Source organism: Mastigoproctus giganteus, chromosome 8 (assembly GCF_048544385.1).
Source record: "Mastigoproctus giganteus isolate SK-2022 chromosome 8, ASM4854438v1, whole genome shotgun sequence".
Classification (NCBI taxonomy): Eukaryota; Metazoa; Arthropoda; class Arachnida; order Uropygi; family Thelyphonidae; genus Mastigoproctus; species Mastigoproctus giganteus.
In genome coordinates this window covers 149,474,961-149,501,921 of record NC_143582.1, presented here as the reverse complement: position 1 = coordinate 149,501,921, position 26,961 = coordinate 149,474,961, and the positions used below count along the sequence as shown (strand labels likewise).

The 26,961-nt window shown below is 36.8% G+C and overlaps 1 protein-coding gene across 1 annotated transcript in view; it reads right to left on the bottom strand.

The window, feature by feature from the left end:
- PNPase (polyribonucleotide nucleotidyltransferase 1) overlaps positions 1-26,961 on the bottom strand; it is a 389,999-nt gene that overhangs the window by 193,226 nt on the left and 169,812 nt on the right. Inside the window, exon 11 of the mRNA XM_090380364.1 lies at positions 16,264-16,366. Within this exon, the coding sequence (XP_090236490.1) occupies positions 16,264-16,366 (103 nt within the window). The remainder of the gene's footprint in view (positions 1-16,263; positions 16,367-26,961) is intronic.

The following is a 26,961-nucleotide window of genomic DNA, read 5'->3' as shown; positions in this document are numbered from 1 at the left end:
ATCAAAAAAGATGTTTCAGCTAAAACCAATGCATTCCGATGAGTTTAGCCCATTAAAAATGTGCAATTGAAGTGGTTTCAGCCGAGACATCTTTTTTGGTAAACAACTCAACCACCAAAGCATCAAATCTTCAACTCATTAGTTAACTCATATTAAATTATTTTTTACAATAGTAGAGTTTTTTCTAATTATTCTTGTATAATACACAGAGAGAATGTTAAATAATTGCTATAAATTTTCATTTGAATAACAATTTAGAAAATAATTTATTATCTTTATAATTATATTTTTTTTATTTTGTGTTCATATAAAATGTAGGTGGATGCATTATGATGAGAATATTGTAAATATATATGTTTTATTGAAATTTATTTGCCTTTTCTATAGTTATATGTAATAAAATTTAACATTGATAATTAAGTATTTTACTTCGTAAGTAGTGGTTCGAAGGATCGGCGCAGCCTTTCCACTATTTCTGAAAATGAATATGGGCTTTTATTCAAAAAAGGTTGCCCACCCCTGGCATATACCATTAATTTTGAGGGTAGCAGCAGTGAGTGTATTGAACCATTAAGAATAATAACAAGGCATCATTCAACTTAGGAAAGATTAGCTAAGACTGCAGAAGTGTCTGTGTATCACCAATACGTAAAGGCAGTTCTAACAGAGAAGTGGATAACTATGGACCAGTCAGTCTGACCTCAGTGGTAGGGAACTCATAAAAGCAATGATTAAGAATGCTACAGTGTCATTTAGACAGAAATGGAATTCTGAAGGAAACACAAGATTTTATAAAGAGAAATTCATATTTAACTAACCTCATTAGCTGTTTTGACAGAATCACACACTAGTTGATTCGGTCAAAACGGAATGTCAATTCGGACAGTGTTGAGAACGAGGGTAGCCTGTGCGGACGTAGCTTATTGCCGCTCCTGGAACAGAGAAGTTTTTTCTGATTTTTTTTCTGTTTTATTAGCTTAAATTGGCATATTAACTTATTTTCTAGAGTAGCTTTATATTCCTAGTTACGATACTTAGTTTAAAGTTTAACTTAGATAGAGATTTTGTAGGTATTACTTAGTATCGGTAAGGGTATCAAATCCACATGTTACAAGTTGAAGCTCCATTGAATGAGAGGTTTTTTTTTTTTTAACCATATTTAGTCGATTTATTAACCAATTGTTATATCAAATTATTTTCTGTAAGTAGCTAATCAGGATCCTTAGTTTATTCTGAATTGAGACAGCGAGATTTGGAAGTTAATCGATACTTAAGTGTCCGTAGATTTAGCATTCGTAATTTGCCGCCATTGTTACACGATACAAAATATCTCGAACTAGATAGCATAAGCTTAGTATAGTATAGTACATAATATAATATTGTCAATTAATCAGTAAATCTATTAATCTTGTTGAACTTCATTGTCAATTAAATTGTACTTTTAACTATATACATATAACAACTTAGGTTACATAACATAAATAATTAGCAAAAATAAATAATTAATACTTAACTTGATACGGCAGTTATATAAAGGGAATTCGTAGATAGCACTCGATACTGAAACATAAATATAGCATTATAACTGTGTTGGGATACAAGTTTAGGGTTTTAATTTTGTACTGTAATTGAAATTTTATTGAAATTAAATCAAAATCATGACTCGGACCAGAGCAGCAAAGCAAAAGGCTCAAGCTAATGGGAGTGCTGTGGCTCAGGGGAGAACTGAGGGGGGCAGTTGCCCTCTGAATCACAGCCTTTTAAAATGCACTATTTGCTTGATGTTTGTGGAGCAGTCAGGTACGGGACATGATACTGCCATGAGGGATGTCTTTGTATGTGCGCGATGCAAAGAGTGTAAGGAAATCAGGTGAAAACTCAGCATTGTTATGGGCCTATATGAAAGCTTGAAGGAAAGGGTGGATGCCCTCGAAGGATTAAAAGTGAGGGGCCCATCAAGCCCTCAGCTGCCCACACCAACGCCAGAGCTTGCACTTGGGCATCACGCAACACAGCGGCAACCCTCAAGGCAGAATGCGCTGGTCCCAAAGGAACTAGTAGTTGTTGGTGACTCTATTGTCAGGGCAATGGGAAACATGCTTTGTAAAAAGGATAGGTGGAACAGGACCAGGGTATGTCTGCCAGGGGCAAAGGTTGATGAGGTTGTAGAGCGGATATCATCTTTTAAGGGCACAAAAGGTGATATAGTTGTACACGTTGGCACTAATGATATTAAGAGTAGGAGACCGGCGGAATTACTTAAAAAGTACAGGTCACTGTTGAAAAAAAGCCGTGAATTAGGGTTGAATTTCTGCCCAGACACGATGGAAGGGAGTATATGATGAGAGCCCTGTCGATCAATTCGGCCCTGGAAATATTGTGCAAGGCTCAAGGGGTAGAATTTTTTTCAGCCTAGTCTGTACTTGTTAACAGGAGAGACTGCTTCTACAGGGATGGGATACACTTAAATAGAAAGGGTGCAAGGATGTTTGCTGATGCTATCGAGGCAGTGTTAGGTGGGTCGGAAAACTGCTAGATTGGGGGGATACAAGGACTAATAGATTAACAGTAGCCACTGGCAGAGGTGAAAGTGATTCTTGCACTGCTTCTATTGGAATGAGCACCAGCTTGGAAAATAAGATGCAGGATATTTCAGAGACTGCTGGGAGTCATTGGGGTACAAGTAAACACATGGGTTGTGTTAGGGTAGCTAAGAAAAAGAACAGGTGCATGTATACTTGCATGTACACCAATGCTAGGAGTTTGGTAAATAACTTTGATGAATTTGAGGTATTGCTCAAAGCATCAAAGGCGGATATTGTTGGGATATCAGAGATGTGGTGTCACACAGATATAAGGAATGCAGAACTGGAATTTGGGGAGTACAACGTCTACTGAAAGGATAGACAGGATAGCAAGGGAGGAGGGGTTATGCTATTAGTTAAGAAACACATAAAATCCAAGGAAGTGAAGCCAGTCGACATCGCTGGACAGTGCAGTGTCGAGTCAGTTTGGTGTGACATAAGCATTGGGAGATCAAAATTGAGAGTAGGAGTGTGCTATATGCCTAATTACTCTGATGAGTATAATAAGAAACTGTACAGGGAAATAGAGTGGGCCAGTAAATCAGAGAGTCTTATAATGGGGATTTTAATTTCCCAGATATTGACGGGAATTTGTGGGTTGGTCACTCACACACTAGCAAGGCTTTTGTGGATTTATTGGATGATTGTCTTCTAAATCAGCATGTTCGGGAAGCAACTAGAGGGAGCAATACTCTTGATTTGATTATCAGTAGTGATTCTTCATGCATTAAGAATCTGCAGATAAAGGAACCACTAGGTGGCAGTGATCACAGTTTGCTGAAGTGGGATTTACTCAAGGAGGTAACTACCATCAGGGGTAAAGGGAAGGGTTATTGCTTTCGTAAAGGCGACTACGATGGTCTGAGACAGTATTTAAATTCTATACAGTGGGACCAACTGATGATGTTACCAACAGCAAACTCAAAATGGGAAGCATTCAAAGAAATTATCTTGGAAGCTACTAGGCTTTACATACCAACAAAGAAATATTGTTCAAGGTTCAGGCCTAAATGGATGTCAGATGAACTAATGGGACATATGGTAGAGAAGAAAAATGAATGGGATACATATAAATTAACATGTGACACAGAAGCCTATGATAGATATAAGCTGATCTGTAACCAAGTTACAAAGGAGGTTAAGCAGGCGAAGGCAGATTACGAGAAATCTTTGGCAAGGGATGCAAAGAAAAACAGCAAGGAGTTCTTTACTTATGTAAACTGTAGAAGGAAGGGGATGAATCAGATTGGTCCACTTGATATCGATGGTTCAACTGTTGATGATCCTGCTCAGGTAGCTAACAAACTAAATCAATATTTTGCATCTACATTCACATATGAGGAGTTATTCAGGAGGGGGAATGCCATAGATGGAGTAAACACTGGCATTGAGCTAGATGATCTTGTAATAATTGAGAGTAAAGTGGAGGTGAAATTGTTGAATATAAATACAAGAAAGGCACCTGGGGTGGATGGGATCTATCCAGTTATATTAAAGGAGGCAGCAAAAGAAGTAAGCAATCCGTTAGCCATAATTATAAAGAGCTTCCTTGGACTCAGGGGGAGGTACCCACAGACTGGAGTTGTGCAAATGTAACCCCAATTCACAAAGGAGGATCAAAGGCTGACACAAGTAATTATAGACCTAGCATTAGCATTAGTAGAAGCATTTGATGCAAGAAAGGAAGCTTATGCAGTATCAGCCAAAAAAAAAATAAATAAATAAATAAAATAAAATAAAAATAACCACTTCCACTTCACCCCTCTGTTCGTTCGGAATACCCGTCCAGCTGAGCCTTAAACTTATTTAGGCTATCAACTTCCACGACAAGGGATGGAAGTCTGTTCCACCAACCAACCACCCGCTGGCTAAAGGCAAATTTCCTCACATCTATCCTACATCTGTCTTTCCTCAATTAGAATTTATGCCCTCTCAGGTGATTTTTCTGAGCAAGAGGAAGAATCCCATCAGCATTGAGCATGCTCAAACCATTCAAGGCTTTGTACACCTCTATCAGATCACCTCGCTGGTGCCTAGTCTCCAGACACTGTAATTTGCAAAACTTAAGCCTTTCTTCGTAAGAGCACCCCTTTGTTCCATTCACCAATCTTGTTTCCCTTCTCTGTACTCGTTCCAGCATCCCTACATCCTTCTTGAAATGAGGCCTCCAGACCTGTATACAGTACTCTAGGTGTGGCCTGACCATTGCCTTATACAAGGGAATAATCACCTCCTTATCCCTGCTAGAAAAATTCCTATATATCATCGACAATACCCCATGAGCTACTCTTGCAGCCCGTCTGCACTGCTCAGAAAACTTCATATCTGCCTGCACAATTACCCCCAGGTCCCTTTCATTCTCTACCACTGTCAGTGTAGTACCACAGAGTTGATACATTGCTCTGGGGTTGCTGTTTCCCATATGTAGTACTTTACATTTGTCAATGTTAAACTTCATTTGCCACCTCTCAGCCCATCTGCTGAACCTTTCCAGATCCTGTTGCAGTAGCATAGTGTCAGGAGTGTCCTTGACAACTCTGCCAACCTTCGTATCATCTGCAAACTTGGACATTAAGCTTGATATACCATCATCAATATCATTTATAAATACAGAAAACAAAAATTGACCCAATTCTGAACCCTGAGGGACTCCACTAATAACATTAGTCCACGACGAGCAGTGTCCATTGATTACCACTCTCTGTCTTCTCCCCCTCAACCATCCCTTTATCCATAGCAGCAATTTGCCTCCAATGCCACACTGCTCCAATTTGTGCAGCAGTCTTCCATGTGAAACAGTATCAAAAGCCTTTCTAAGATCCAAGTATATAATATCAAAGTTATTCCCTGCATCCAGTTCTTTTGTGACTGCATCATAGTATCCAATCAAATTGGTCAGGCAAGACTTCCTCTTAACAAAACCATGCTGTGTCTGAGCTATAACTGAAGTCTTCTCTAGATGATCCTTCAGTGCTTCTTTAACTGGTGCCTCCATTAATTTTCCGGGAACAGAAGTTAGTTTAACTTCTGTTCCCGGTCTATAATTACTTGTGTCGCCTTTTGATCCTCCTTTGTGAATTGGGGTCGCATTTGCACATCTCCAGTCCATGGGTACTTCCCCTGAGTCCAAGGAAGCTCTGATAATTATGGCTAAGGGTTTGGTTACTTCCTTTGCTTCCTCCTTTAATATAACTAGATAGATCCCATCCACCCCAGGTGCCTTTCTTGTGTTTATCTTCAACAATTTCTCCTCAACTTTACTCTCAGTTATTACAAGATTATCTAGCTTACTGCCAGAGTTGAATACACCTCTGGCATTCCCCACGCTGAATAACTCCTCATGTATGAATGTCGATGCAAAACATTAATTTAGTTTGTTAGCTACCTGAGCGGGATCATCAACAGTTAACCCATCGATATCAAGTGGACCTATCTGATTCATCCCCTTCCTTTTAGAGTTTACATAAGAAAAGAACTCTTTGCTGTTTTTCTTTGCATCCCTTGCCAAAGATTTCTCGTAATCTGCCTTCGCCTGCCTAACCTCCTTTCTAACCTGGTTACAGATCAACTTGTATCTATCATAGGCTTCTGTGTCACGTGTTAATTTGTATGTATCCCATGCATTTTTCTTCTCTGCCATATGTCTCATTAGTTCATCTGACATCCACTAAGGCCTAAACCTTGAACAATATTTCTTAGTTGGTATGTAAAGCCTAGTAGCTTCCAAGATAAGTTCTTTGAATGCTTGTGACCTGTGAGTTTAACTTCTGTTCCAGGAAAATTAATGGAGGCACTGGTTAAAGAAGCACTGCAGGATCATCTTGACAAGAATTCAGTTATAGCTCAGACATAGCATGGTTTTGTTAAGGGAAGGTCTTGCCTGACCAATTTGATTGGATACTATGATGTAGTCACAAAAAAAATTGGATGCAGGGAATAACTTTGTTATTATATATTTGGATCTTAGAAAGGCTTTTGATACTGTTGCACATGGAAGATTGCAGCACAAATTGGAGCAGTGTGGCACTGGTGGCAAATTATTGCTATGGATAAAGGGATGGTTGAGTGGCAGAAGACAGAGAGTGGTAATTAATGGACACTGCTCATTGTGGACTAATGTTATTAGTGGAGTCCCTCAGGGTTCAGTGTTGGGTCCATTGTTGTTTTCTGTATTTATAAATAATATTGATGACGGTATATCAAGCTTAATGTCCAAGTTTGCAGACGATACAAAGGTTGGCAGAGTTGATAAGGACGCTACTGACACTATGCTGCTGCAACAGGATCTGGAAAGGTTGAGCAGATGGGCTGAGAGGTGGCAAATGAAGTTTAACATCGACAAATGTAAAGTACTACATATGGGAAACAGCAACCCCAGAACAACGTATCAACTCTGTGGTATTATACTGACGGCGGTAGAGAATGAAAAGGACCTGGGGGTAATTGTGCAGGTAGATATGAAGTTCTCTGAGCAGTGCAGATGGGCTGCAAGAGTAGCTCATGGTGTCTTATCAATGATATACAGGAATTTTTCTAGCAGGGATAGGGAGGTGATTATTCCCTTGTATAAGGCAATGGTCAGACCGCACCTTGAGTACTGTATGGAGGCCTCATTTCAAGAAGGATGTAGAGCTGCTGGAACGAGTACAGAGAAGGGCAACAAGGTTAGTGAATGGAAAGAAGGGTTGCTCTTATGAAGAAAGGCTTAAGTTTTGCGAATTACAGTGTCTGGAGACTAGGCACCGGCGAGGTGATCTAATAGAGGTGTACAAAGCCTTGAATGGTTTGAGCATGCTCAATGCTGATGGGATACTGCCTCTTGCTCAGAATAATCACCTGAGAGGGCATAAATTCAAATTGAAGAAAGAGAGATGTAGGTAGATGTGCGGAAATTTGCCTTTAGCCAGCGGGCAGTTGGTTGGTGGAAGACTTCCATCCCTTGCTGTGGAAGTTGATAGCCTAAATAAATTTAAGGGTCAGCTGGACAGGTATTTCGAACAAACGGAGGGGTGAAGTGAAAGCGTTTTTTTTTTTTTTTTTTTTTTCGCTGATGCTGCATAAACTTGCTTTCTTGCATCATATGCCTCTACTAATGCTAATGCTACAGTGTCATTTAGACAGAAATGGACTTCTGAAGGAAACACAAGATTTTATAAAGGGAAATTCATATTTAACTAACCTGATTAGCTGTTTTGACCGAATCGCACATTAGTTGGATGCAGAAATAATTTCAACATTGTTTATTTGTATTTTAGCTTTGCTAAAATTCAAATAAATTTCCTATTTATTTTAATCACCGACACTTCACCACACTACACCTCTATTACTGACACCTCAGTTGTCATGAGAAACTATTGTATAACAAGAACATTCTGGGATTACAGGGTGCCACCCTTTTATGGATTACAGGGTGGCAGAAGGGCAAAGAGTTGTGACTAATGGTTCACAATTCCAATTGGGATCCCCCAGTTGTGATTGCTATCACTTCTGATTTTCTTAAATGAAATTCATAAAGCAATGTGGGACAAAACGTAGAGAATAGTAATAGTAGAAGTAGTAGTAGTTGTAGTGGCATGTGATGCAAGAAAGCATGTGTATGAGCTTATGCAGCATCAACCAAAAAAAAAAAAATCACACCATTCCCTCCAAATGCCTGTCCAGTTCCTCCTTAAATTTATTCAACCTATCAACTTCCACGACAGATGGAAGTTTGTTCCAGCAATTAACCACCTGCTGGCTAAAGGCAAATTTTCCCACATCAATTCTACATCTGTCTTTCCTCATTTTGAATTTATGCCCCCTTGGGTTCGTAATCTGAACAAGTGGAAGAAACACATCAGAATTCAGCGTGCTTAAACCATTCAAGGCCTTATACACTTCAACCAGATCACCTCGCAGGTACCTAGTCTCCAGCTGCTGCAATTTGCAAAACTTAAGCCTCTCTTGGTAAGAGGATCCCTTCATTCTCTTCACCAATCTTGTTGCCCTTCTCTGTACACGCTCAAGAAAATCTATATCTTTCCTAAAATGAGGCCTCCATACCTGTATGCAGTACACAAGGCATGACCTGACCATTGCCTTATACAGAGAGACAATCACCTCCTTTTCCCTGCTAGAAAAATTCCTATATCATTGACAAAACCCCCATGACCTGCCCTGGCAGCCTGTCTGCATTGCTCAGAAAACTTCATATCTGACTGCACAATTACTCCCAGGTCTTTTTCATTTTCTACCACCTTAAGTGTAGTACCACACAGTTGGTAAGTTTCTCTGGGGTACTTCTACCCATATGCAGTACTTTGCATTTGTCAATGTTAAATTTCAGTTGCTACTTCTCAGCCCATCTGCCCAAATTTTCTAGATCCTGTTGCAATAGCACACTGCCATTACTTTCATTGACAACCCTGCCAACCTTTGTATCATCTGCAAACTTTGACACTAAACCTGATATACCTTCATCAATATCATTGATAAATATACACAACAACAGTGGACCCAACACCGAACCCTGTGGGACTCCACTAATAACATTAGTCCACGAAGAGCAGCACCCATTGATTACCACCCTCTGTCTTCTCCCACTTAACCATCCTTTTATCCATTGTAGCAACTTACCCTTAATACCATTCTGCTCCAATTTGTACAATAGTCTTTCATGCGCAACAGTGTCATAAGCTTTCCTGAAATCCAAATATATGATATCAAAATTATTTTTTGCATCCAGTTCCTTTGTAACCACATCATAATATCCTATCAAATTTGTCAGACAAGACTTTCCCTTAACAAACCCATGCTGTGTCTGAATTATTGCTGCAGTCTTGTCTAGATGATCCTGCAATGCATCTTTAACCAGTGATTCCATTATTTTACCCGGAACAGAAGTTAAACTAACTGGTCTGTAATTACTCCTGTCACCCTTCGATCCCTCTTTGTGAGAATGTCATGATCACTGATTTTAATGATCAGTACCAAAGATGATAAGGCATTAACGATGTTAATGATCAGTGCCAAGCTCCCCCCCCTTCTTCAAGATCAATTGGTGTTTAGGGATGATCAGAAAAGTATGTTTTAATGCAGAAAATTGCAAGATGTTATAGTTGGGAATAGCAACCTAAAAATAACTCATACACTTGAGGTCGAATTTAAAAAGTAGCATAAGAAAGAGTTTGAGGATTAAGATAGAGGCAGACATGAAATTCTTCATGCAGTGCAGGGAAACTTCATGTCTAATCGTCAGATTAATATAATTTATATTTGTATGTATATTTTTTTATCTTCAAATTTAACGTAATCCAGTTCTAATGCTGATGTAATGAGATGTATAAGGGTTCTATTAGGTAATAAATTTTTGGCATTTACTTCCCAACCTGAATTTTTTTCTTCTTATAATATTAACCCTCATAGATCAAGCAATTAATATTTAAAAGCATATAAATGTACAGAATTTTCACTTTCACAGGGCTTCAAAATTTCATAAAGAAATTCCACCCACTGTTTTCAAAAATTCACTCTTTGAAGCCCATTGACATTTGGAAACACTCACTCATGAAAGTGTTAACATGCCATAGCTGCTTTTTAACCCCAGGGACTCACATCTGGTGAGTATGGGCTTGGCACACCCAGGGTATTGAGCTGGATATCATTATTCTTCTCTTTCTTGGCGATTCCCTTCTACTTTTGACTCTTGTTTTAGCATTAGCATTAGTAGAGGCATATGAGGCAAGAAAGCAAGCTTATGCAGCATCAGCCAAAAAAAAACAAAAAAAAAAAAAAAAAACTGCTCCTATTTCACCCCTCCGTTCATTCCAAATACCTGTCCAGTTCAGCCTTAAATTTATTTAGGCTATCAACTTCCACAACAAAAAATGGAAGTCTGTAGCACCAATCAACTACCCGCTGGCTAAAGGCAAACTTCCGCACATCTATCCTACAACTGTCTTTCCTCAATTTGAATTTATGCCCTCTCAGGTGATTATTCTGAGCAAGAGGAAGAATCCCATCAGCACTGAGCATGCTAAAACCAATCAAGGCTTTATACACCTCTATCAGATCACCGCGCCAGTGCCTAGTCGCCAGACACTGTAATTTGCAAAATTTAAGCCTTTCTTCGTAAGAGCACCCCTTTGTTCCATTCACTAATCTTGTTGCCTTTCTCTGTACTCGTTCCAGCATCTCTACATCGTTCTTGAAATGAGGCCTCCAGACCTGTATACAGTACTCAAGGTGTATCCTGACCATTGCCTTATACAAGGGGATAATCACCTCCTTATCACTGCTAGAAAAATTCCTGTATATCATTGACAAGACACCATGAGCTACTCTTGCAGATCATCTGCACTGCTCAGAAAACTTCATATCTGCCTGCACAATTACCCCCTGTTTAAAAATCTAGTTGTGAGTTCCATGAGTTCGTCATTAAGGGTTTCTTGTATAGAACTATATCTATATGCATTGTGAAATCTGTTGAAAATAACACTCCTTTTATACATATTGTCTATAACATTGCTTGTGGGGAGTGCAACTCCTTTTTCATTGGTTCTACCTAAAATTATCTTTCGACACAAGGCATCTGTGAGGGCAAAAAGGACAAGTGCATCTGAACTTTCCTTTCACGCCATTCAGGAGAACCATATCTTTCTGTTTAACAAAGCTAGAGTAATTAATTCACAGAAAGAATACATAAAACTGTTAATAGCTGAAACACTTGAAATGAAATTAAACTGTTGTTCTATAAATGTACGGAGACCATATACTATTTCGGACTCGTGGACCTTCATGCGTATATGTGAATAGCACGATTCACATTGGTCAATGATAATAATCTTGTCACAATGCGCCTATTTTTCAAAATAGGAGACCATATACTATTTCGGACTCGTGGACCTTCATGCGTATATGTGAATAGCATGATTCACATTGGTTAATGATAATAATCTTGTCACGATGCGGCTATTTTTCAAAATATAAGAGAGTGGATATTGTTTTTAACTTGTTACTTCTTGTGAGCACAGTTTCGACCGAAATACATGGTCTTGTATTAAGAAGTTTAACCTTAGAATATTTTAATTACGGTTTTAATTTAATATAGTTTTAACATATTTTGACAATAGTCTTCTCTTTCTAGTCTACCAATGCTAATGGGTTTAGTTTGGGGTAAGTGGATGTTCATCGGCTGCGCTTGGCTCTTCCTTGGTGGCAGCTGGCAGACTATGTGAATTGAAAACATGTTTAGTTTGTTATATAATATCATATCATACATCATTCAACAATCCTTCAATAGGGATATGTTCGCGGTTTTAAAGATTATAATATTTAAAGATTTTATATTACATTAATCAGATTAGTTTGATGTGAGCGTTGGGTCAAGATTTCTACAATAAAGGTATGATATCAATCTTATATTTAAACAAGAGTACTTAAAGTAGGAAAAACTGAGCTTCATTGCTCTTACATTTTGAAATCTTAGAAAACAACAATGAACCCAACAATGAACCCTGAGGGACTCCACTAATAACATTAGTCCACGAACAGCAGTGTCCATTGATTACCACTCTCTGTCTTCTCCCATTCACCCACCCTTAATCCATACCAGCAATTTGCTTCCAATGCCACAAATGCTCCAATTTGTGCAGCAGTCTTCTATGTGCAACAGTATCAAAAGCCTTTCTAAGATCCAAATATATGATATTTAAGTTATTCCCTGCATCCAGTTTCTTTTTGTGACCACATCATAGTATCCAATCAAATTGTTCAGACAAGACTTCCCCTTAACAAAACCATGCTCTGTCCGAGCTATAACTGAAGTCTTGTCTAGATGATCCTGCAGTGCTTCTTTAACCAGTGCCTCCATTAATTTCCCTGGAACAGAAGTTAAACTAACAGGTCTATAATTACTTGTATCACCCTTTGATCCTCCTTTGTGAATTGGAATCACATTTGCACATCTACAGTCCATGGGTACCTCCTGAGTCCAAGGAAGCTCTCATAATTATGGCTAAGGGTTTGCTTACTTCCTTTGCTGCCTACTTTAATATAACTGGATAGTTCCCATCCACCCCAGGTGCCTTTTGTATGTTTATCTTCAACAATTTCTCCTATACTTTCCTCTCAGTTATTACAAAATCATCTAGCTCACTGTCAGAGTTTAATTCACCTCTGGCATTTCCCTTCCCGAATAACTCCTCATGTGTGAATGTAGATGCAAAATACTCATTTAGTTTGTTAGCCACATGGGCAGGATCATCAACAGTTGAACCATCAATATCCAGTGGACCAATCTGATTCATCCCTTTCCTTCTAGAGTTTACATAGGTAAAGAACTCTTTTCTGTTTTTCTTTGCATCCTTTGCCAAAGATTTCTCATAATCTGCCTTTGCCTACCTAATCTCCTTTGTGACTTGGTTTCTAACCAAGTCACTAGCTTATATCTATCATAGGCTTCCATGTCACCCATTAATTTATATGTATCCCATGCATTTTGTTCTCTCTCTCACTCTCTGGGTAACTCAGAAATTTTTTTTTTTTGGTTGGTACAGCATAAGCCTCAGGCTTTCTTGTACCATATGGCTAATAATAATAATAATATTGTAGTGACACTGCCACCTGCCAATGTCACTGAAATTAACAGTTATGGAATGTCAATGCTTTCGTAATTTTTTCAAGAAAGAAACTGACCTGTATAATCTGAAAGGTTTATTTGAATTTCAAGTGTGGACTTAAATGTGATCACTAACAAATAAATGAAAAGAAAAAAATTGCTTCCAAAGTTCAGGAGAGTTCAATAATTTATGTAACTGCTATATTTAAATAACTACTCACAGAAACTTATAGATCAAATACTAACATTCTTAAGAAGGCAATGTTTTAGTAGAGGATATTTTTTTTCCTGATATAAAGATTTTTTCATGAGAGATCAATTAAGCAAAGTTCAAGATTTTTTTTTTTTTAAAAGATTAAACTGCCTTTCATGGCTAAATTTCATTACATATATATATATATATATATATATATATATATACACATTCAGACCACTCTTTAATGAACTTCCATATAGTGAAATTTTCTATGTAGTGAACTTTTTTGATTTCCCCCTGGTCATTACATTAAAAATAGTTTCCCTATAACGAAGAAAATTTCCATATAACAAAACTGATTTCGAGAGACTTGGGTTCAACATTGTTCGCACCTCTGGCCTTTAGGCAATAAAGCTGATGCTGTGGGAAGCACGAATTAAGGGCTAAAAGGATTAAGCATTAATCCCTTTAGCTTTTAATAGCTAAAGGCTTTAATTCCACAAATTAAGAGCTAAAACATTTTACAATTTAATGGAGCCTGTAAAATCCTACAGGAGGAAAGTGGCCAACCACGGCACAGGATAGAAAAAGATGGAAGTTTGGGAGAGGCCTTTGCCCAACAGTGGGCTAGCAATGGCTAAAAAGGAGTAAAACCTATGCAACTTATACACTACTATGCCAAGAAGTCCCACTAGTCAGCTGTCCACAGCCATTGGCAAAGATTAAGACATATTCCCGATGCAGGCACTGGCTCTGGTCAACCTATTTTCTACTGTAGGCATCCTATTAGAGAATTAGGAGAGAGTGATTTTCCTTTATCTTGAAAATTCACCTGTTGTTTCAAAGAAATGAGTCATCCACACTTTCACTAAATTTCACCTGTCTCTGTTTACATGGTAGCTACAAGTGGTCCCAAATTTCATCTTTGTTTTAACTGCTGTGCAAGTAACCTTACAGTGTCTAAGAGGAAATCCTTGAGTGTAGTGTGAAAAAGTGGAAATGCTAATAGTGTAGATCGAAAAATAAATTGCTTTAAAATTTAATGTCCCTGCCAGTAGTGTGTCAACCATTCTGAAAAACCCTGTTTCGATTCTCAAACTGTTAGAGGAAACAGGACCCAGTCGGAAGCCCGCAAAATTATGCCTTTGGGAAGATCTGGATGAAGCAGTTTTTAAGTGGATGAAGTTGATTCAAGACCAAAATATACTAATATCACAGCTATTAATAAAAGAAAAGACTATGGCGTATGCATCTTTTCTGAGCACAAAACATTCCAAGCCAGTTCTGGTTGGATGGACAAATTTAAAGAGCATCATGGCTTATTCGAAAAAGTTATTTCTGATGAAAGTGGAGTTGCAATCGAAGATGCAACCCCAGAGGCTTACATCTGGTGAGTATGGGCTTGACACACCCAGGGCCCTGAGCTGGATATCATTCTTCTCTTTCTTGGTGATTCCTTTCTACTTCTCTCTCTCTCTCACAGGGTAACGCGGGAATTTTTTTTTGGCTGGTGCAGTACAAGCCTCAGGCTTCCTTGCACCATATGGCCAGTAATAATAATAATGATAATGAAAGGCTATACCCATTGGAAAGAAACAGTTTTAAAAAAATTATGGAGGACTACGAGTCCAAAGACATTTATGTTGTTGAAACATGTCTATTTTTTAAATGTTTGCCGAAAAAGACACTGACTTTTAAAGGTGATAAATGTTTAAGTGGTAAAAATAGTAAGGAGAGAATTACACTCTTAGTTGCAAATATGGCTGGTAATGAAAAACTGAAGCTTTTGATAATAGGCAAAAGTAAATAACCCTGATGTTTTAAAGAAATAGTCTTTAGAGTTGGACTACAACTACAACAAAAAACCTTGAATGACAAGTGAAATTTTTGAGCAGTGGATTTTAAATTTCATTAGAAAGATGACGAAAGAAAACAGAAAAATCACATTGATTTTCAACAACTTGGTAATTTTGAAACTTATAGGTATGAAGCTTGTTTTCTTCCTTCTGAATAATTCATCTTAACTGTAGCTAATGGACCAATGGCATTATCAAAAATTTGAAAATGCACTACCGAAGGCACATACTAAAAAAAATTATAATAGAAACCAACTAAGCTACAGATTCTATTATAGATTTGTGGATGTGCATATCAGAGTTGGCAAAAGTGTGGAGCCAAGATGTGATGGAAAAAACGATTAAGAATTGTTTCACAAAAGTGGGTTTTGCTAAAATGCTAATTGACAGAGATGAGAGGGATGAACTACTAGAAGACATTGAGCAATCTTGGGAAGAGTTCCAAGCGAGGTTTGATCAGTAGAGAAATTGTTCTTGATGAATTTTTAGGAGTTGATAATGCTGTCATAGAAGCTGAATATCCGAGTGACTCCAACATTTCGGAGCATATTTAAAGAACCAGTGACAATATCGATGATGAGTTGGATGAATATGAGGGCAATATTAAACCTTCCAAACAAATGTTAGCAGCATTTGAAACTTTGCGTTGAGGAGTTCAGTGGGAAGGAAATGTAACAGAAAATATATCTGTGTGTTTAAAGTTTAAACAAACGAGAAAATTTTTATGAATGGTGTACAGTAGAATCCAGTGTACAACAAAAAATGACCAAATATTTTATGACATAATTCTTAAAAGTGTACTAATAAATTGTGGGCATTTCTTAATATGTATGTATTAATAAATTGTTTTAAAATGTTAGAAAATTTATTCATTCCCACTTCTTTACCATTTTTTACTATATTTTTGAATTGACAGTATTTTTCATAGTTGAAAAGGTCATATTTCTTTATAACGAAATTTCTGTATAACAAATTTTTTCAAGGGAATGATCAATTTTGCTATATAGAGGTCCAACTGTATATACTTACCTGTGTCTGTCCCCTTTGGAATAATGAAGAACCATGTAAGGGCTTATACAGATCTATTTCACAAGAAATATTACGGAGATCCTTTAATCCTCTTCCATCACATCTGCAATACATAATACAAATTAATCAATACTGAAATAGAAATTTCATTAACTGGCAAATGCACCTGCTTTTTATACTAAAAGAGATTACTATGAACACAATAAAACCTCACCAATTTCGACTTCACCAATTTAAACCACCTACAATTTGGACTTCACCAATTTAAACCACCTACAATTTGGACTACCTTCTTTTTTGTACATAAAAAAAAATATATATATATTTTATTAAATGCAGAATGGAAATTTTTCCTAAATGAATTTAAATCGAACTCTTTCAGAATGGTTTCACAATCATTTATATAAGAGATGTGTGAAAATGTGACACATCTTTGCACAATATGCAAAACAGTGTTGAAATGTGATTTTACATTTGCACAACAATGGCAGAAAGATATCAATTTGGATGATGTAAGAGCCTGGTTAGAATAAGATGAAATAGCAACAGCATTTCAAGAGGTGAAAAAGGAAGTGAAGAAAAGGTTGATGCTTGAAGGCAAAAGTTGTCTCAATACTCTTGTTAAATTTTCTGATTCTGACAAGAATTCAAAAAATGTTTCTACATTCTAAGAGTAATAAAAAACAATGTTAAGAAAGAACACAAAAGTTTACTCTTTACTTTGCATTTTTTAAAGTAATTGGAAAAGAAAATTTCCAATTCCAATTACTTTAAAAAACACAACATGATTGAAGAGGAACTGCATCTGGGTAAATTTACAGATATTAAGTTTAACAATTAAAGAGTAATGCTTAAAAAATTGTATTATTTGTGTTCTACCTTCAATTTAAAACTTGTCTCAAAAGTGTCCAGTCACAGTAGAGCAACTTGTCTTGAGAGTGAAATTCCTGAGTGGATTCAAATCATTAAGAGAAGTTGCAATTTAAATGATCTGTTGATTGTAGCCCAGCAGTGGAAAAGAGGAAATCCTCTTTTCCATCATTAGGTTTCAATCAATAAATAATTTAATTTGCAAATATACACGAGATCTGTTTTATTTTTGAAATTTTAATTATTTATTTCCACATAATCACTTTCACAGAATGAACATCAGGACTACCTATAGTTGTCATAGTCACAAGCACTTAGGAGAAAATCAATATGTGCTTGGAGTGTGAATATGTACATAGCTGGCAACCTTTAAGACTTACAGGAAGTAGGAGATTTAATTTTTTTGGGAGAAAGCAGAAGATATTAGACTTCAGGCTTGAACTTAAATTTCTTTGACAACATACACATTTTACCTTAAGATACAGCCAGAAGACTGTTTACTAGTGTAGTATGTTTTCAAATATTAATGCACACGGAAGTTTTTTATTTCTGTATTTTTGTTGTGGACTGTCTGTTAGACACCACCAGTGATTATCAATGCTTCAAGAAAGATACTGTTGTAAATTCTGCCTCCCCCCTCAGAAATATTGAGCTAAATTTTTGTTTATAATAATGTCCCTGCTGTCTAGATCTGGATGTTGTCAAGAGAATTTCCAGTTTTGTCAAAAAGAGAAGATTTGACCTGAGTTTTATTTATTTCGCCTAGTTAAATATCCTCTTATGCTTAACACTGCTATCATGAATTTTTAAAATTCCAAGCACAACTTGAAATAATTTATGTTCAATTTTCCTTTTGCACTTTTCAGTTCAGTAAACCAAAGACAACTCTTTCTTCATTGAAATAGCTGCTGGTAGGTTCTCATATTTTTGCATAGCTGAAACAAAATGTCCATGGATTCCTTTTTTATTTATCTCCAATGATACTAAAAAGTACTGGAAATCAGTCCACAAAAAATTTCATATTTGAAAATAATGCACTGCCAAATGGTGAAATTTATAAGGTAATTTATAAGAACATCATGTTCAGCAAGAACCTATGGACCATGCAGTCATTGTTTTTGTCAAGGGTTTTATGACATGGGGACAACTGAAGGCCATTATGCACCTAAAAAAGATGTATTATGGCCTTCAGCTGATGCTGCTGAAATCTTCAGTACAGCATCAATTCTGATCACAGCACTAGATCAATTTCAACAAAGTAAACACTAAGTCTATATTAGAACTTCACTCAAGACAATTGTTTTAAGATGAGGATACTATGTGATGTTTCTCTCAATAAAAATTTAGCATGCCAAACTTTGTAATACACACCAGATTGTCTGTGAGTATAACAATAAAGATAGAAAGGTGGGTTTGTAATAGTAGGAGATGAGTGGGCAAGGTGTTTTTGACCAATCTGTATTCTTGCAAAGGCAATCTCTTCTTTTCTAATTGAGTAGAAACTGGATGGCCATGACTAGAGTTCTTGTTTAATCTGTAGGAGTTTGTTTTCATAGTGGGATTGCCATATGCATCGATCAAGTCATTACAAGACTCCTACGATCTCTAATTTAAAGAATTGTGGAAGAGTATCAACTGGCTCCTCAGTGAATCTGGCAGCACTGTCAGTATTTCCACTGCCAAGTGAGCTAACAAGGTTACAGAACAAGTAAAATTTAATGACTTGTATTTTCTCAGTAAGACTGATCAATATGGTTTGAATACGTCCAAGTAGGTTGAGGTGATATTTTACTGCCACCGTAAAGCAGGAATGGTACTAAGAAAATCAGAGAAAATAACAATACAGGCAACTGTTTGAGACTGAATTTATTACAGGATCATTTGTACTGCAACAGTTCTGCAGTAAAAATGCTGCATTCTGGACAAAGTTGAGGTGATTATAGATAACAGAACAGCAGCAGCAGTAGAAGCACTGATATGCTGCCAGTTTTGGAGCTGTCTATGTGTAAGAATCATGTTGAGCAGTAAGGGCTTTATAAACTTGCTTAATGCTTTTTTGTGGATGGAGAGGAATGGAGGGATCCATAGATAAAAACAGAAAAGACAGAAGTGACAAATTCAGAAAGACCAAGCTGCCAGTTTTTGAATAAGGAGTGAAGGTATATGCCAGCAGGTTTAATTCACTGACGGATGAGTGAGTCGACTTTTAATTTTAATTGAATAATTCAAAAGAAGAGTTTAATGCACCTATGGTTTACCTTCTGCTTTTCTGCAACTGGGTGACCAATTTTCCTTCCAAATGTTCAGTTCTCTAAACTTGGGCGATAGTAGATGGCACTCTATCTTCTTACTTCTCAACTAATGCTGAGTTTCCCAGAGTTCAGTTCTTTCTTCCACTCTTTTTCCCTTGTATATTAATGATCTCTTTTCACTAACCAGAAATCCTATTCGTGGTTCTGTCAATAACAGCGCATTACATTTTGCCTACCAGGTTGAAAAACTCTGTTTTGCATAAACAGTTTCAACTTTTAAAATAATTCAGTCCTGAGTTATTTCTTGAAGAGAAACTATGTTCCACTACTTATCTTTGATAATATTCACATAGCTTCACTGGGAATTACCCTGATTTCTAATCTTTCTCTTGGCACAAGGACAACACAAATATTGCTTCCACAGAAAAAGAATTGTGTTTCTTTTTTTGCTCTTGATGTTACTTTTCTTCTAAACACTAACGATTCCGTATACATCTTAAATCAGCCCTACTGCAAAATATTTTACCCATATTTGGGTTGGTGGGGCTCTAAAGCTTCTAAATGTTCAGTTTCTGCTGCATGACTTTTCTATAGATATTTCTACGAGCACTGTTCTTCCAAACTGGCATCGATGATGCCAGGGCTCTCTTCCAAACCAGCCTGATCATACACCTCAATTAGTAAATATGTAAATTATTTGGTTTTTAGGAGCATTAGCAACTAAGGCCATATTGCTCCAGGATATGCGGTGGTCATTCCCTGACCTTTCCACATCTTCCATATTTAGTGGTGACGGGCTTGAACCCTGGTTTAATCAAGAAGTGTGTGCTACGCACTGCTGTTCCTTTCCAACTGGCTACGGAGGCGCCCCTCAATTAGTGAACATCCATTTGCTGTCTGGCTCAAAAATCACAGAACTAACTTTTTCTCTTCCACACTTATCCCTTCTCTTCTGTGGAACAATCTTCCTCGATAACAGTGCATTACATTACAGCGCATTAAATGAAAATTACAGAAATTCAAGTACGATGTCAGGTATTACTGTCTTTTCAGCTTTCAACACGCATGTGGTACTAATACTATAAAATTCTTAGACATTAGATTTCATTAACTAGCTATCTGCTTCATCATTTTACATTTCAACTTTTCTTCTGAGCATTGGTCTCATATTTATTTTATAAAATTCTGTTTCAAAACAGAAGAGTGCCAAACAAATACAGGTCCAATATATAACGAAACTCTTCTGTTTGAAGAGAAATCAATCTGTGGCCATAGGTCCACAGATTGAAGTCACAAGCCTGCTGCTACTCAAAACATGTGTAGATTAAACCCATATTTGGAGTGGCAGCAACATTGTTTCAAGGTGGCAGACTGAAATATTTTCTTTTCTTTTTTTTTTGGATAGGTGGGTGTGGGAAGGGGAATCCCAATAGGGTGCATGCCTATCCTCACCAACAAAGTATTTTAAATTTGGTTTGGATCAAACTGTAAACAAATGAGTTATAAACAAGATGACACTTCCAGTGAAGGGGGGGGAATGGGGATGTGGACGGGATTTTACATAGGGTAAATTTGGTTTCAGTCAGATTGTAAACAGAAATTTTATTAAGGGACATACATGCACGTGTAACAGTCTCATAAGCCATCCAATGTTAGGAGGGTAGACAAAAAAAAAAAAAAAAAAAAAAAAAGTGATACTTTTTTGGATTACAGTCTTTTTTTAAAAAATATTTGATTATTAAGTAGTTAACTGTACATAATCTATTTCAGTACATATATACAATAAAAATGGTAAAGGTTACAGAATTATATTTCCGCACAAAGTCTGACAGTATCTGAAAATTTTACCCATTTCTGCTTTTAAACTTTGGGATGCTTTGGTTTCTCCAGCAAGGCAGCTGAAAGTTGGCCATCAATGCTTGGGCCTTGATGGAAAACCTTTATGTTCACATTAAATTGTTTAACGTGAGCATCAGTTGTTATCTGCAGGTTGACCTTCACTGCTAATACTGTTTTTTTATAAACAGCATCAGGAAAAGATGACAGCTATTTAAAATTCATGCACCATGAATTTTTGATTGCAGCTGTTTCAAGCCCACTGATCTCTCATCAGCAATAGATGGCTTATATTAGTGATATATGTAATAGTAATAGGTCATATGACCTATTACTATTCAGATATGCGGATGATTTATGTGTCCTTAACTGTCCACATTTCACTCAAGATTTTGGCAGCCTATATCCAGAAAAGCTTACCCTGGAAAAAACTAGCACGGCCAATTACTTGTATTTAAAAACATAAATCTTCGCCAATACAAAAGATATAAATGTCTAGCAAAAGAGATGCATTTAATTTCAATGTAGTCAGTCTTATCACTGGGCATATCTCTAAATCTGTAAATCTGTGTTTGTTATTAGGAGCATTAGCAACTAAGGCCATATTGCTCTGGGAATATGCAGTGGTCATTCCCTGACCTTTCCACATCCTCCGTATTTGGTGGTGACGGGCTCGAACCCCGGTCTAATCAAGAAGCGTGTGCTATGCACTGCTGCTCCTTCTCACCTGGCTACGGAGGCGCCTTAACATCAAAGCCTTACATAATAAAGTGGTTTATAATAATTTCCCTATCCCATATCTAAAATATCACTTCAGAAGGACCATAAATATTATAAATTTCAAAAAAACTCCTGTCAAAACCTATTGCACTAATTTAGTAATTATAAACTAATATAACAGATTTTAGATTTAGAACAGGTCTTAGTTCTATGTATATAGCATACACTATGCTTTCTTGGTGTATTACCATCTGAAAAACTTGTACCCACTGGCTAAAAAAAAAAAAAAAAAAAAAAAAAAAAAAAAAAAAAATACAACCTATACTGTATTTTTTATAACCTTTTTAATGAATCTTTAGTATTCCATTTTACTTATGTTTTGTTTAATATCAATATATATATATATATATATATATATATATATACAGTAAACCCCCGCTATTCGCGGTATCGCGATCGCTGATTTAATATAAATGAAACCTAAAAAAATGTGAATTTTAAAGCGCCGCGAATTTTTCACCTTAAAAAAACATGGGCGTGGCTAAAATTATCTTTCCCGGCCAAAACAGCGCTCAGTGGGTGGGGGAGAGGAATGGCAAAATCGCGAGCGTGGATGTTTCTCGCTAATCCTTGTTCAGTATGTGTTATGTGCTTGTCATGGAAGGTTTCGTCGTTTGCTTTTAATTTATATGCTTATAAATTGAATAAATTTATCAATTTATAAATTGATATGCTTACAAAAGTGATAAATCTACCATTTTGCAGTGTAAAACAGACTTTTTCGAGTGTGTTCATGAAAGAAAGTGACGTTATTGTGGACAAGTTCTTTCTAACCCGTACAAAAATATGGCTACGAATAACAAGGGAAATGTGAAAATATCAAAGAAGGTGATGACATTAGCGAATAAAATTGAGTTCTTAGACAAAATTTCTAATGGTGAAAGTGTCTCCTCAGTGGCAAAACATTATAAAATCAATGAGTCAACGGTACGATCAATCAAGAAATCGGAAGAAAAAATCCACCGTAGTGTCCGTGAAAACGCGCTAATTGGTTCAAAAATTTATTAAATTCTTTATTATTGCTGATAAGTACAGAACATGCACTAGAGACAATAATTCTCATCACTGCGACATGGCCAGGAATTTGCTCTGTAACTCGTGATGTTAAATTAGAAAAAATGGAAAAAGCTTTAAATCTGTGGATAGAAGACCGAACTCAAAATAAAATTCCGAAATTCCATTAAGTTCACTCATCATTCGTGAAAAGGCAAAACTCCTTTATCAACACTTTAGCGAAACTCTGTGATAGCACTGGCAGGATAAGTTTTTTTGCTAGCAAAGGCGCTGGTTTGAAAGATTTGTTTGAAAATTCTAATAAATATTACATTTAATATTAAATTGTTTCTTATTTTCATTTCGATGCCATATGCTTGCATTTCACTATGTACTGTCTATGTACATAGTCATATTATGAAGGTACATATAATACATACATAGACAAAATTTTAGACTAGTTTTTCTTATATATTTCATACTTTGGAACGGAACCCCTTTATTACTAAGGGAGCCATAACTCAGTATTCGCATTTTCTGTATTCGCGGCATTTCTCAGGAACGTAACCCCCGCAAATAGCGGGGGTTTACTGTATATATATATATATATTCCACATTGCTCTAAGTTCTATCTCACTTTGATATGTTCTTTTTTTTATTTATTTACTATTTCATTATTGCTGTATATATATATATATAAACAATAGGGATGAATATAAAAGTTACTAGCCAGATCAGATTAATGCCATCAATAGCAGATTGTACATTACATCAGTCTGTAATCTAGTTATTATAATAAAAGCACAATAAGTACTATACAGATGCTGAACATATATGAACACAAAGTATACAGCTTACAGTAGCCCATAAGGCCAAAATAACTTATAAAGACAAAATAGCCCATGTAGGCCTATAAGGCCAAACCCTGGAAATAAACATATAATTAGTAATAAAATATAAATATATAATAATACAATGATGATTATGTAGTTAACTACTGGTGTTAACTACATAATCATCATTGTATTGGGACTTTTTCAAGGGCTAACCCTCTCAATATATCCTACCAATAATTAACAGAGCCATCTGTTTCTGATTGCCATCTGCCTGTTTAACAGTGTCCAAATCTTAAACTTAATTTTGTTATAATTTAGTAGCAACTTAATTATACTAAATTATAACCAAATTAAGTTTAAGATTTTAGTAGCATTAAGTTGCTACTAAATTTAAGAATTTAGTAGCAACTTAATTATGCTAAATTATAACAAAATTAAGTTTAAGATTTGGACACCGTTAAACAGGCAGATGGCAATCAGAAACAGATAGCTCTATTAATTATTGGTAGGATATATTGAGAGGGTTAGACCTTGAAAAAGTCCCTTTCAATGTATCTCTACACCAATAGTTAACTGCCTAATCATCATTGTATTATTATATATTTATATTTTATTACTAATTATATGTTTATTTCCAGGGTTTGGCCTTGTAGGCCTACATGGGCTATTTTGTTTTTATAAGTTATTTTGGCCTTATGGCCTACTGTAAGCTGTATACTGTTGTGTTCATATACATGTTCAGCATCTGAATAGTACTTATTGTGCTTTTACTATAATAACTATATATATATATATTCGATAATTCAAAATAAAACAAAATAAAAACATAAGCCAGTAGTATGGCAAAAAATTTAGTATGGCAAATATATATGTATATATCTTGTATATCACTCCACTTAAGTTCATGCATAATGACCTGAAAATTCAGCTTAACGATATTAAGGTAAAGCTCACTAGAGCTTTACCTTAATATCGTGCATCAAACTTTCAGCTATCCCATACTCTTCATTCTAATTTCTCCGAAATTATTGGGGCAATCCGAGGATGTAAGAGAACTACTTCTAAGCATACTACCATATCTCAGCAAATTCAGCTCAGATATGCCTGTTCCTATAGTACTACTATAGGAACAGGCTTTGCAATTTCAGGCTTACCCAAGCTTTATCTTAATATCATGCATTAAACTTTCAGCTATCCCATACTCTCCATTCTAATTTCTCCAAAATTAATAGGGCAATCCGAGGATGTAAGAGAAACTACTTCTAAGCATACTACTATATCTTCGCCCTCCTAGAGTTCAGGTGCTGTCATTCCTACTCCATTAGCCATTTACATCACTTAACTGTCAACAAGTTTCATTATGCCTGAACTTAGTATATAACTTATTGGCTAATTTCATGCACATTAACACACATTTTACTATGCCCAACACACCGGGGTCACCACTCCCAATTCTCACTAGAGGGCTACACATTATACAAAACTTTTCAGTTCTTTTTCGGCAACAGTCTAAGATTCACAAGTGGTTCTTTTGCTTGGACATGGTAAGTCTGCTTATCCATTTTATTTTTGCTTTAGTTTTTAACTTTATATCCTTCATTCTCTGTGTTGGGTCAACAATGATCTATGTGTACTATGCATTATACACCAAGTGATCACTGAATTGTGATCAGCTACATAATACTTCGTAGGTCCTCCTTTTGCCCTCAGTACAGCAGCTATCCGAAGTGGCACTGATTCAACAAGAGGTCGGAAGCATTCGGGAGGTATGGCCAACCAAGCTGTGTGTAATGCGGTCAGCAATGCAAGTACGGAGGTGATTGGTGTATCCAGACGCCTGATATGCCTTTCCATAGTGTCCCACAAGTGCTCTATGGGATTGATATCGGTGGAGTTCGGAGGCCAATCAATATGCTGGAAGTCATAACTGTGTTCCTCAAACCATTCCTGCACAACAAGTGCCCGATGGCTCGGCACACTGCCATCTTACACCATCGCCGTTCGGGAAAAGTGTAACATAGCGGGGTGTACAAAGTCAGCAAGCAGTTGACGATAGCAGAGACCAATGATATGTTGTTCCACTTGCACCGGGGGGGGTCCAAGTTCCTGCCAGTGAAACATGCCCCACACCATACAACCGCCTCCACCGGCCAAGAGCCTCATGTTGTTGTTCCCAAATCCGTACACGACCATCCACGGTGTGGAGTAAATAACGTGACTCATCCAACCAGCACACCTGGAAGAAGGTGTGCTGGTTGGATGAGTCAGATAACGTCCAACTTGCATGCTCTTTGCACCAGGAGAGTCTTTTACGCTGATGAACCTTGGTTAGGAGAAGATGCCGTATGAGTCGTCTGCTGGTATAGACCATACGTGCGGGTGTGCGATGCATGGTCATGCCAGATATTGTTCCAGGTTGGCCCATGTTGTATTCATTAGTCAACTCTTGAACAGTGCTGCACTTGTTCGCCTGTACGAGTCATTGGACCTGGCGCTCACCTCTAATTTCAACCTTTCGCTGACCTTTGCAGTTTTGTCACCGGGTCATTGTTTGATCATTTTGACGCCAGTCCTGGTACACTTTAACTACAGCATCTCTCGAACACCCACCAATTTAGTCATTTGGGAAATCGAGGCACCATATCGTCAAGCTTACACAATCTGTACTTTATCAAAGTCCGATAAATCCTTCCTTTTATCCATCACACTTGGAATTTTACTACCTACTGAACCACTGACACCTTATCTATGCTATGCACTCTCGTACCTCACGTTGTTAATGGGTTGCATTCACTTTTCGTAAGGGTGGTCATAATTCAGTGATCACTCAGTGTATAAATTCAAAATTTCTTAGCTTCTATTATATTTTATATAATCCTAAATTCTATTATTTGTTTTTAACCTCAAAACTGTCTCTGCCATAGTGAAAAATCAGTTTTGCACTATGGCAAAACTGATCATTACAGAAACAGAGAACCCCTTATCATTGTTCCTCTTTCAATTTGGGTGGTTGATCCTGGAAGAAGTCACCTAAATTCTAGGTATATAGTGATAAGTTTTTAGATATTATCCTTTGTGTGTGTGTAACATACTTTACCTGTGGGTTCTCTACAGATTTATCTAGGTATATC